Raw genomic sequence first — 13,513 nt, 5'->3', positions numbered from 1 at the left:
TTGGTGGTATCCCCACCAAACCCTCATTCTGGGATCTGGGATCTGATCTTCCACTGGGAAGACTGAGACTTGCAATGGGGACCCGAGGACTGACCTAACCTCCTGTCCCCATCTCCCCAAAGGAGCATGTGATGGAAGCCATGCAGCCTTTACATATTCAGTGAGAGCTGGAGCTGTTCCCGCTACTGGGGCATTCTCAGCTTGGCCTCTCCCTGCAATTGAGCCATGTGGAGAGCCAACCGCTGAAGCTGGAGGCTGCCTGGCAAGAGGGGAGTCCAGAATCCCTGTTGGAGTGCTTGTGATAATGGCATCAGCCTGTTGCATCCATTTCATCATTGGGGCATCTTGACATTGTGTCTAGAAAAGTAACACTCGAGTCCTTGGGTCCCCAGCATACATCTTCCTTTAAGAGAGTGACTTAAGGGCTCAGGTGGGTACTGGGGGATTTTGCCGCTTGAAGCCTCGTTTTTCTGTGATCCTGGGGTGGCCAACTCCCGTGAGGGCCACTTTATTTCTTCAGCTGCATGGCGATGGCCTCCGAGGTGCCCTGATTCTGCAGTAGGTTTGTGTCATCTTTCATGAGAGTGGACAAGTGCAGTTGACTGAATATTTTCTTTCGGTCTGCAAGCATAGTACCTGTCAGTGGGGTGCCACTGTACCCGGTGCAGTCGGGGAGACACAAGCACATATTGGGATTTGGGTGAGGGGGGAGCATGGCAGGAGCGCCAGGGAGTCACTGGGGGGGCCTGGGAAAGCCTGTAGGGACGAGAGTGGTTGAGTTTATAAAGTGTCTCTCTGAGGGTAGTTGTGGAGACCTCATTTCTAAATTCTTGCCTCCAACTGCAGTGCCATGCCCAGACCTCACAATATCTGGCTTCCAGGAAGGATGGAGTAAAAATACAAAAAATAGATAACAACGACCACTAACTGAGTACATCTTCTTGGCTAAGCACTCATTGTAGATTGTCTCATTTTGCACAGAGCGCACTGAGGCCAGATCCCGTCCCCGGTCCTCTCCGGCTGCCGCAGGTGCTGCTCCCCTTGTAACTGTACGTCTCTCCGTTACTGCTTCACCACACTGTGCTGTAATGATCAGTGTTCTTTTTAAACTTTGAGATAATTTTAGTAACCCCCAAATATGTCAACCCTTTTTTGTTCTTGTAAAACTGCTAGTGGTACCGCTGTAACTGAAGCCCTCCCTAACCTCCGGCCAGTCCCACGTCCCTCCTTAGAGGCAGCTGTTTAAGAACACTGTCTCCTGAGTAGTCTGCGCCCCAGGCACAGGCACTCTCATCCGTATCCACGCAGACGCTGCGAGCCAGTCTGTGGGAGGATGAGGGTGCGCCGCTGTGTCCACGCTGCCGGCCAGAGCACCGTTTGGTATCTGACCAAGGGCCCGGCCTCAAGGGAAGGGACTGCATGGCCTCGAGCACTGTGGGCCACGGCGTGATGTCCCCGCGACGGCAGGGCTGCCCGTGTCATTGTCTCCGGTTCAGTTTATCTCTGGCCACAGCAGCCTTCAGGGGCGGTGGCCTTGTTTTTAGTCAAGGCCTCTGGGTCACATTTTTTGGCCACTATAGAGGTGAGGTCATCTGGGGCGGGTGGCTTGGGGCGTTGTGGTCACAGCCCTACTTGTCCAGTCGGCCTTCAACTCTGACTTTGGCGGACAAAAAAAGAAAAAATGTATCCAGCTCTCTCCCTGTTTTGATAAAAGCCTGGAGGACAAACCCTGACTGTTGTTTACTGATAAATGTTTATAAAGCCCCCAAGAGCCAAGCATGATGCAGAGCCAGGAACAGGCAGGCTTCTACAAATCTCTCCAGGGGGTGTGTTCCCTTCTGAGATCTGAGGCTGAAAAGATTATTTGGTGAAGAGTCTTAATTTGTTATTTGCATGCTGTGAAGGTTTTTCTTTTTTTCCTTAGTATATCTTTTTTTTTTTGTCAAGTATTTATTAAGCACCAACTATATGCCTAACCCAACTCAGGTGGGGCATTATGGAAGCAGAGTGGGCTCTGGAATTAGATTGCATGGGTTCAAATCTCATCCTCTAGTGATGACTTTTGGGACCTTGGGCAAGTTAATTAGCCATCTGTGCCTCAATTTCCTCCTATTCAAAAGGGAGATCATGATAGCATCCACTTCATTGAGTAGGAGAAGAGGAAATGAGGTAATGCTTGAGAACTACTGAACCTGATGCATGTTAGGTGTTCAGCAAAGGCAGTTATATCATTAGTAGTTATTATGAATTAGCATTAGACGTTCACATGCAGTCAGAACTAGGAGGCGGAAAATGGAATGGACAAAACCTGATTTCTGTTCTTGAGAGTTTGCAGTCTGTTTGGGGAGACTAGATTAAGGCACTTGTTACTATTAGCAATTAATATGTGACAGCAGCAATTAAGAGCAAATGGTGTGGCTTGTATTGCAAGTCCTACAGGAGTTTGGAGGGGATTCCTGGGGGGCAATGGTGGTGTGCCAGGTGGGCATGTCCATGGGTGTGTCAGGTGGGTGAAAGGAGTGAAGGAGAGACAGAGGAAGGACCATGCAGCGGGGGTCAGGGGAACATTCCAGGTCTGTCTGGTGAACAGCTCTTGGCAGGATGGGGGGTGGTGAGGAAGTCATCTGGGATCTGCTTCATCCAGAGGTGAAATGACACATGCCTGTGGAGTGGAAATGCATGAGAGAGGCAGAGACACTGTTGCTGCTTCTTTTTCTCCTTCTTCTTCTCCCCCTCCTTCTTTTCCTCCCTCCATCCTTCTTCTTTAGTTATAAACGCATTTATTGAATTTTCATAACTGTTGACCTCCAATTGTGCGATGCAAAGTTGGGAAATGTAGCATGTCTATATTGATTTATAGAAAACAAACAAGCAGCAACCTTCTTTTTGAGAGGATTATGGAAACTCTGGTAGACTTGGGGGAAACTGTTGAATAGACAAACTTTACCTGGTTCTGCCTTTCCTACAGACAAACTCATACAGCAAGCGCTCTTGTGTTTGATGTCATTGGTTCACTGTTGTCTTGTGAGAGTCATCCTTGTTGCATGTAGCGCTGTAGATCATATGTTCTCATACGCTGTGAATTACCACCTTTTATTTCATTCATTCTACTGTTGATGAGCATTTGGGTCACTTCTGGTTTGGAGCTTGTGGTAAGCCAAATAATGGCCCCTCGAAAGATATTCATGACCTCATCCCTGGTCACAGGTACCATTCACTGGTAACACTTGTGACTTTGTCACTTTATGTGGCAAAGGGACTTCATAGATGTGATTAAGTTAAGGGTCTTCACATGGGGAGATGATCTTGAATTCTCTGGGTGGGCCCAGTGTAGTTACAAGGATCCTTGTAAGAGGGATACAGAAGGGTCTGGTCAGAGGATGAGATATGATGATGGAAACAGAGGTGAGAGAAGAGGGAGATTTGAAGGTGCTACATTGCTGGCTCTGAAAAGGAGGAAGGGGCCATGAGCCGAGGAATGCAAGTGACCTCTAGGAGCTGGAGAAGGCAAGGGAATGGATTCTCCCCTAGAGCCTCCAGAAGAAATGCAGTCCTGCTGACCCATTTCTGACCTCCAGAACTATAAGATGACAAATTTGTGTTGTTTTAGGTCACTAAGTTTGTGGTTATTTGTTATAATAGTAGTAGGAAACTAATGCAGGACTGTTATGCATAGCAGTACTGAGAACATTCTGGAAAATATGTACCAGAATGGTGCATGTATGTACCTAGGAGCAAATGCAGGTTGAATAGGTATTGCCACCGTCTTCCAGGGTGATTGGACCAATTTATGCTCCCACCAGCAGCAGGATATGAGAGTTCTGGTTGCTTCACATCCTCACCAACACTTGGTCTTCCTGAGAAGAGATATTTTTCAAGGAAGAATTAGCAAGATTTGGTGTCCAGTGGACACCTGATAGGAAGTTGATGCTGAGCAGATGCTGGTCACCACTGATGCAGCCAGCTGAGGAGAGGAAGGGGGCAGTGGTGGGGAGAATTAGGATTCTTCTTCCATGGAAGAGGAAGTGACTGGCATAGGAAATACTGATTAGCTTTAGATTAATACAGAGCTCGCCAGCTGAAGAGTTAGAACAGCACTCATCTTCGTGACTTGCTGATTACCCAAGGTGAGTGATGGGTCTTGTGAGGTGGAGGAGAGGTCTGTGCTGCTCAGCCAGCTCCTCAGACTTTGAAAATTGCCCTCTCATAAGTGCTGTGACCTTAATCACAAGCTAATCACAACCTATGTGAGCTCCGGTTGTGCCGTCCCTAAGGTGGGTGTGATTCTGCTTTCCCTGGGTGACTGCGGGTGGATGAGAGGAGCCTCCGTGTGAGAGCCATGAGTTTAATGCCCGAAAATAGGAGGTTCTGAGTCAGTGGTAGCTCTGGTCATTACCGACAGCAGTAATGAGCACATAAATGCCTACTGAAGTTGGCAATTCTGGGTTCAGAATGAGTGTTCAGGGGCTGAGTGGCTGCCCTGGGAGGGGTCTGAGAATATCACCAGGGCATCCAGGGTGGGTGAGGTCAACCCCCCTAGGGCTTTAGAGAGACACTGTCTCCCCACAGCCCTGAAACTGCTTTTGAAATTATTTGTTCATTCATTCATTCATACATTCAACCAGTACTGAGCTTTACCTTGAACGTTATAATACAGTGGTTAGTTCTTCTTTCTCTAATTGCTTTAGGTGTAAGTTTAGGTTGTTTATTTGAGATTTTTCTTCTTTCTTGAGGTAGGATTGTATTGCTGTAAACTTTCCTCTTAGAACTGCTTTTGCTGCATCCCATAGGTTTGGGGTCGTCTTGTTTTCATTGTCATGTGTTTCTAGGTATTGTTTGATATCCTCTTTGATTTCTTCAGTGATCTCTTGGTTAGTGTATTGTTTCGCCTCCATGTGTTTGTATTTTTTACAGTTTTTTTCCTGTAATTGATATCTAGTCTCATAGTGTTGTGGTTGGAAAAGATACTTGATACGATTTCAATTTTCATAAATTTAGCAAGGCTTGATTTGTGATCCAAGATATGATCTATTCTGGACAATGATCCATGAGCACTTGAGAAGAAAGTGTATTCTGTTGTTTTGGGATGGAATGATCTATAAATATCAATTAAGTCCATCTGCTCTAATGTGTCATTTAAAGCTTGTGTTTCCTTATTTATTTTCATTTTGGATGATCTGTCCATTGGTGAAAGCAGAGTGTTAAAGTCCCCTACTATGATTGTGTTACTGTCAATTTCCCCTTTTATGGCTGTTAGCATTTGCCTTATGTATTGAGGTGCTCCTATGTTGGGTGCATAAATATTTACAATTGTTAAAGTTAGCAGAAGGAAAGAAATCATAAAGATCAGATAAGAAATAAATGAAATAAATGAAAAAGAAATGAAGGAAACAGTAGCAAAGATCAATAAAACTAAACACTGGTTCTTTGAGAAGATAAGCAAAATTGATAAACCATTAGCCAGACTCATCAAGAAAAAAAGGGAGAAGACCCAAGTCAACAGAATTAGAAACGAAAAAGGAGAAGTAACAACTGACACTGCAGAAATACAAAGGATCATGAGAGACTACTACAAGCAACTATATGCCAATAAAATGGACAACCTGGAAGAAAGGGACAAATTCTTAGAAAAGTACAACCTTCCAAGACTGAACCAGGAAAAAATAGAAAATATGAACAGACCAATCACAACCACTTAAATTGAAACTGTGATTAAAAATCTTTTAACAAACAAAAGCCCAGGACCAGATGGCTTCACAGGCGAATTCTATCAAACATTTAGAGAAGAGCTAACACCTATCCCTCTCAAACTCTTCCAAAATATAGCAGAGGGAGGAACACTCCCAAACTCTTTCTACGAGGCCACCATCACCTTGATACCAAAATCAGACAAAGATGTCACAAAAAAAGAAAACTATAGGCCAATATCACTGATGAACATAGATGCAAAAGTCCTCAACAAAATACTTGCAAACAGAATCCAACAGCACATTAAAAGGATCATACACCATGATCAAGTGGGGTTTATCCCAGGAATGCAAGGATTCTTCAATATATGCAAATCAATGTGATATACCATATTAACAAATTGAAGAATAAAAACTATATGATCATCTCAGTAGATGCAGAAAAAGCTTTTGACAAAATTCAACACCCATTTATGATAAAAACTCTCCAGAAAGTGGGCATAGAGGGAACCTACCTCAACATAATAAAGGCCATATATGACAAACCCACAGCCAACATCGTTCTCAATGGTGAAAAACTGAAAGCATTTCCTCTAAGATCAGGAACAAGACAAGGTTGTCCACTCTCACCACTGTTCTTCAACATAGTTTTGGAAGTTTTAGCCACAGCAATCAGAGAAGAAAAAGAAATAAAAGGAATCCAGAAATAAAAGAAGTAAAACTGTCATTGTTTGCAGATGACACGATACTATACATAGAGGATCCTAACAATGCTACCAGAAAACTACTAGAGCTAATCAATGAATTTGGTAAAGTAGCAGGACACAAAATTAATGCACAGAAATCTCTTGCATTCCTATACACTAATGACGAAAAATCTGAAAGAGAAATTAAGGAAACACTCGCATTTACCATTGCAGCAAAAAGAAAAAAAATACCTAGGAATAAACCTACCTAAGGAGACAAAAGACCTGTATGCAGAAAACTGTAAGACACTGATGAAAGAAATTAAAGACGATACAAACAGATGGCGAGATATACCATGTTCTTGGATTGGAAGAATCAACATTGTGAAAATGACTCTACTACCCAAAGCAATCTACAGATTCAGTGCAATCCCTATCAAACTACCAATGGCATTTTTCACAGAACTAGAACAAAAAATTTCACAATTTGTATGGAAACACAAAAGACCCCGAATTGTCAAAGCAATCTTGAGAAAGAAAAACGGAGCTGGAGGAGTCAGGCTCCCTGACTTCAGACTATACTACAAAGCTACAGTAATCAAGACAGTATGGTACTGGCACAAAAACAGAAATACAGATCAATGGAACAAGATAGAAAGCCCAGAGATAAACCCACGTACATATGGTCACCTTATCTTTGATAAAGGAGCCAAGAATATACAATGGAGCCGCTTCAATAAGTGGTGCTGGGAAAACTGGACAGCTACATGTAAAATAATGAAATTAGAACACTTCCTAACACCATACACAAAAATAAACTCAAAATGGATTAAAGACCTAAATGTAAGGCTAGACACTAAAAAACTCTTAGAGGAAAACATAGGCAGAACAGTCTATGACATAAATCACAGCAAGATCCTTTTTGACCCACCTCCTAGAGAAGTGGAAATAAAAACAAAAATAAACAAATGGGACCTAATGAAACTTAAAAGCTTTTGCACAGCAAAGGAAACCATAAACAAGATGAAAAGACAACCCTCAGAATGGGAGAAAATATTTGTGAACAAAGCAACTGACAAAGGATTAATCTCCAAAATTTACAAGCAGCTCCTGCAGCTCAATATCAAAAAAACAAACAGCCCAATCCAAAAATGCGTGGAAGACCTAAATAGACATTTCTCCAAAGAAGGTATACAGATTGCCAACAAACACATGAAAGGATGCTGAACATCACTAATCATTAGAGAAATGCAAATCAAAACCACAGTGAGGTATCACTTCACACCAGTCAGAATGGCCATCATTAAAAAATCTACAAACAGGGCTTCCCTGGTGGCGCAGTGGTTGAGAATCTGCCTGCCAAAGCAGGGGACGTGGGTTTGGGCCCTGGTCTGGGAGGAGCCCATGTGCCACGGAGCGGCTGGGCCCGTGAGCCACAATTACTGAGCCTGCGCGTCTGGAGCCTGTGCTCCGCAACAAGAGAGGCCGCGATAGTGAGAGGCCCGCGCACCGCGATGAGGAGTGGCCCCCGCTTGCCGCAACTGGAGAGGGCCCTCACGCAGAAACGAAGACCCAACACAGCCATAAATAAATAAATAAATAAATAAAAATACTTTTAAAAAAAATCCACACATAATCCTCAAGGTGAAATAAGCATTTCCATTAAAAAAAAAAAATCTACAAACAATAAATGCTGGAGAGGGTGTGGAGAAAAGGGAACCCTTCTGCACTGTTGGTGGGAATGTAAATTGATAAAGCCACTATGGAGAACAGTATGGAGGTTCCTTAAAAAACTAAAAATAGAATTACCATATGACTCAGCAATCCCACTACTGGGCATATACTGTGAAAAAACCATAATTCAAAAAGAGACATGTACCCCAATGTTCCTTGCAGCACTATTTACAATAGCCAGGACATGGAAGCAACCTAAGTTAAGTGTCTATCAACAGATGAATGGATAGAGAAGATGTGGTACATATATACAATGGAATATTACCCAGCCATAAAAAGAAGCAAATTGAGTTATTTGTAGTGAGGTGGATGGACCTAGAGTCTGTCATACAGAGTGAAGCAAGTCAGAAAGAGAAAAACAAATACCGCATGCTAACACATATATATGGAATCTAAAAAAAAAAAGAAAAGAAAAAATGGTTCTGAAGAACCTAGGGGCAGGACAGGAATAAAGATGCAGATGTAGAGGATGGACTTGAGGACACAGGGAGGGGGCAGGGGAAGCTGGGACGAAGTGAGAGAGTAGCATGTACTATATACACTACCAAATGTAAAATAGATAGGTAGTGGGAAGCAGCTGCATAGCACAGGGAGATCAGCTCAGTGCTTTGTGACCACCTAGAGGGGTGGGATAGGGAGGGTGGGAGGGAGGCTTAAGAGGGAGGAGATATGGGGATATATGTATACATATAGCTGATTCACTTTGTTGTACAGCAGCAACTAACACAACACTGTAAAGCAATTATACTTCAATAAAGATGTTAAAAAAAAATACAGTGGTTAGGAACACAGACTTGAACCCCCTGGTTCAAGTCTTGGCTTTGCCGTTTGGTGTCTGTATGGCCTTCGACAAATCTTAACCCAGTTTTCCAATTCATAGAATGAGGCAGTGCCTGCCTCCTAGGGCTGATGTGAGAATTCAATGAGATAATCCATGCCAGTGTCTGCACCTTGGGCATCCCTCAGTGCTGGGATACAGAGATGGGTGTCCCCAGTGCCGGTTCCTAGCCACAGGCTGAAGGACAATGATTTCTTGATGGCTGTCTACAGAAAACCTTCTCCAACACCAGGAGGGAAAACTTGAAACCCTGACCCAGAATTAGCCAGCGGGCCTGTGGAAGGCAGGCTCTGACCTCGTTGCTGCAGGGGAAATGTGACTTAGAGGAGAGTTTGCTGTTGGCATCATTTGGGATGTAGGTGTCAAATCCTCTTGCAGCAGTTACTGTGCTGTGTAAGAGCTTGCTACACTGAGCAAACTTGGCTTCCAGGCCAAGGTGAGGTGGGCCAAGGTGTTCACAGCCGCAGAAGTGACCCTGGTGTGAGCTACTGCTTTCTCCCCTCTCCCTTCGTGGCAGGAATGCAGTAGCACCTCTGGGACTCTGAGTTCAAGTCCCATTACCCTTCCACATCCACATCCACATCCCTCCTTCCAGGATCCACATCTTCCCTCTTGCCTTGTTCTGGGTCCCTCCATAATGCACATGCCACAGCTGAAGAAGTTAAGCTCTGATGGAAGCCAGAGCAGTGGCCTCAGACAGGGATCCAGATGCTAAAAATATCTCCTAGTGTGCTCTTTGCAAGTTAAAGAGCAGTGTTGGAGGCTGTGGCTGGGGATTCTCCCCAACACTGACTCTGTCCAGCACATCATGGAGCAGGGGTCCCAGGTATCTGGTCCTGCTCACCTGGATCTGAAAGTTTGTCCACATGGTGCTTTGATTTGGGAGAAAGCCAGACCCACAGTGGAGCAGATAGAGGATTGCGGGGGAGATTTGGCCAAGCAGCCTGTGATGCTCAACTGTCAAAACAGCTGATGCAGTGGAGCTGGGCCATAATGACAGCACCAGCATGAAGGTCATGGGTGTCAGAACTCTCCTGGACCCCCTTTTGCCTAGGAGGCTCCAGGCTGGAGGCCAACACACCATCCCTCAGTATGGTCTGCACAGCCAGTTCTTCCTGCGTTGAAAATGACAGCTGTTTCTTTGGTTACAAATGAAGTAGCTGGTTCGTGTTCGGGCCATGGTGCAGAAAGAGAATCTATCTTTTAATGCTAAAGCCACACCCTGAGTGGTGAGGAATGCAGTTCCTGAGGCTGGAGAGGGAACCTCCGAGTTGTAGCTCAGACTCATCCTGGGGCAGACGTGCAGGGAGTGGAATAGTGGGCGGAATCCTCCACCATCGGAATGTTCTCCCTCTCTGTCGCTCTGTCTCTGTCCCTGTGTTTCCTAGTCTCTGTCGCTCCTAAGCAGAGACTAAAATCCTTGAATGTGGGTACCGTGTACATTCAGGTGGCGTTTACCATCCCGAGTAGTCGTTTCGTGAAGTGAAGCTCACAACTCCTACTTGTGGGTCCCAGTGTTCCTAATTCCATACCAGGTGCTCTGCTTTCGAGATGCTTCACACAGGAAGAGGTTACGTGCTCATTAACACCTCTTCATCCATCAAACACTGATTGAGTACCTACTTGAAATTGCGTGTGGTTTTACCAAAATTGTGATCCAAAATAATTTGGACTCACCTGTCTCCACAGACATAGACTGTCCCAAGCTCCAAATAACCAAACCCACCCTCAGAAGGGCCCCAGTGATAATACTTAACCATTGTGCCAACTCAGTGAGACTTAACCAGCCATAAAAACAAGACCCAATAAAACTTAAAGTTTTATTAAACTTAAAGTGACTTAAAGAAGAAAGACATTTCTCTCTAAGGTAGTAGTTCCAAGGAGAGAGGCCACCTGTGCTCCATGAAGTTAGTCACAGGCCCAAGTGCCTTCTATCTTGTTCCTTTGTTATTTCCAAGTGCATTGTCATCATCTGCATGGTCAGAGCTGAGTTCCAGCCAGTGGGAACCAGGGGGAAGGATGGACAAGGCATGCCCATGTCTTGAGACCTAGGTGGAGCAGTGGAACATAACACATCCTTTCACATTCCATTGGGAACTCAGATACCTGGCTGCACCTAGCTGCAAGGATGCCTGGGAAATGTAGTCCCTGATGAAACTCAAGTAACCTATGGACAAAGGGGAGAATGGATTTTGATGGACACTGGGCAGCCTTTGACATATTCCTTTTGTATGTGTTTAATGCATCTCTTTGTGTTAACATAAATGTACCCAGGTTATAAATGTTGGTTATTTTGCTTTTTCAGAAAGAAGACCTGGATCTACCACACAGTGTCTATGGACAGTTCCAGAGTAATGAATCAGTGTGTCTTCAGAGAAATGGAAGAAAACAAGGAAAGGTAAAAGTATCTTTAAAAATTAAAATTAAAAAAAATTCTTACATGCAACAATTAAATGCAATGCAGGACTTCGTGTAAGTCAGTGGAGGCCAACAAGAATTTGGAGATAGCAAAATTTCATGTGTCCCGTTTTCATACCTTGAGCTTCTGACACCAGAGGAAGGATACCTTTGTCAAGTATGAGGGAATTTTTCTAAGATTTAGAAGGAAGAGCTGGTATATAGAACTGATGTGGTATAGCATTAAATATCTGATTCTATCATTCCAAGAAACTATGGGCTCATGCCCAGATGTGTTGTGTCTACATATGTGGGTGGCCAGTCCCCCAAGAGGAGGTGAAGGCAGACCCTTAGCTTTTGGCAGCTACATCTTCTCTTGAAGTCATCATCTCTTCCTCTTCCTTCCACCTCCTCTTTTTTGTTCCTTAAAAATAAATGTATTAATTTAATTTAAATACCCAAGAAATGCGTGGATACATTTTCCTAGTTAAAAATAAGAGTGAAATCCCCATTGATCCCCAAGTTTCATTCCCAGCACCCACCCCACTCCTACCTTTCCCAGAAGTAACCACTGTGACCTACTTTGTGAATTTCCTTCCAGAGCTTTTACTAGGAGTCTATATACATAGAAAAAAAAAGTCATTTTTTCCTTCCTTTCCTTTTTCTTTTTTTCTGTTCTTTAAATACAGTCTGTCACACTATGCTTGCTGGTCTATTCTGTAACCTTTTTATTTTATTTATTTATTTATTTTAATAATTTTTTAAAACATTCTTTTATTTTTAATTCATGTATTTTATTTATTTATTTTTGGCTGTGTTGGGTCTTTGTTGCTGTGCGCGGGCCCTCTCTAGTTGCGGCGAGCAGGGGCCACTCTTTGCTGCGGTGCACAGGCTTCTCATTGCAGTGAGAGACTTCTCTTGTTGTGGAGCACGGGTTCTAGGCACGTGGGCTTCAGCAGTTGTGGCTTGTGGGCTCAGCAGCTACAGCTCACGGATTCCAGAGCATAGGCTCAGCAGCTACAGCTCACGGATTCCAGAGCATAGGCTCAGCAGCTGTGGCGCACGGGCCCATTTGCTCTGCAGCATGTGGGATCTTCCTGGACCAGGGCGCGAACCCGTGTCCCTGCATTTGCAGGCGGACTCCCAACCACTGCGGCACCAGGGAAGCCCCTGTAACCTTTTTAAAACATTCAATAATATGTCTTTAAATGTTTTCAAGACAGTACATGTGAATCTAGCTTGTTTTGTTGCAAAGTGAGTATTGTATCCATGGCATGAGAATCTCACTGTTTATCGAGCTGTTTTCCTGTTGGTGGTGGGTGGGTGGGTTCTGTTTTTCGCCCTTACAGCAGTGCTTTGATGCACTTTCTGGTTTACGCCTCCAAGCACATGAGCAGATAGTTCTCTTAGGTAGATGGTTATCGAGGAGTGAAGTTGTTGGGCCATCCTTTGCATGCGTTTAAGATCTTAATAAATACTGCCAAATCATTCTCTAAAGAGCACCAGTTATCGGCAGGATACCAGATTTCCTGTTTGCCCGCCTCCTGCCACACCTCAGCTCTTCATGCTTTTTAATTTTTGCCAGTCTGTTGGGTTAACAGCAGTATCTCTCCATGGTTGTAATTTCCTCCCCCTTCTCTTTACTCTGAGGAAGTTCGTCTTCTCAGGTCTCTCTGTTTCCCAGTGGCCCTGGCGAGCCTCTGTCCTTTCAGGGACCCAGTGATTATCCTGAGGCCCAGGGCACCTGGGCAGCCTGGGTCCTTCCCAAGAGTGAGCACCTCTTTGTTTCTCTTCTGAAAAGTATCCAAGTCTGCTCTTCCAGTAGCGTTCATCCAGGATCACCTGCTTCTCTCTGGATCCTGGAGTGGGTTGGGAGAGCCTTGGGTTGGATTTCCTGACTCAGATGATTTCATCCACCACCACCACCATCCTCGGCAACAATCTGAGTATGTACTATGTGTCAGGCTCTGTGTGGATCACTTGGCTTACTCATCTCATTTAATTCTCACCATGGTAAGGTAGGGAGATGTGTTGTTACCCCCATTATGTCCATTAGGTGACGTGAGGACAGAAATTCACTCAAAACCAACCCAAGCAACAAAAGAAAACCAACAAATACTCTGTCTTGCCGTGGAGCCCCAGCTCCTACCCATTGCTCTCACTTTGAGTGA

At 44.4% G+C, this 13,513-nt stretch overlaps 1 protein-coding gene across 3 annotated transcripts in view; it reads left to right on the top strand.

Annotated features, from left to right (window-relative positions):
- ARHGEF3 (Rho guanine nucleotide exchange factor 3) overlaps positions 1–13,513 on the top strand; it is a 309,373-nt gene that overhangs the window by 27,793 nt on the left and 268,067 nt on the right. For all 3 annotated transcript variants that reach the window (XM_059939953.1, XM_059939957.1, XM_059939952.1), the window contains exon 2: positions 11,251–11,343. In XM_059939953.1, coding sequence (XP_059795936.1) covers positions 11,282–11,343 — 62 coding nt within the window. In that variant the 5' untranslated portion in view covers positions 11,251–11,281. The remainder of the gene's footprint in view (positions 1–11,250; positions 11,344–13,513) is intronic.

Source organism: Balaenoptera ricei, chromosome 11, assembly GCF_028023285.1.
Source record: "Balaenoptera ricei isolate mBalRic1 chromosome 11, mBalRic1.hap2, whole genome shotgun sequence".
NCBI classification, from domain to species: domain Eukaryota; kingdom Metazoa; phylum Chordata; class Mammalia; order Artiodactyla; family Balaenopteridae; genus Balaenoptera; species Balaenoptera ricei.
The sequence above is the reverse complement of the archived record's forward strand: the minus strand, read 5'-3'. Positions and strand labels throughout refer to the sequence as shown.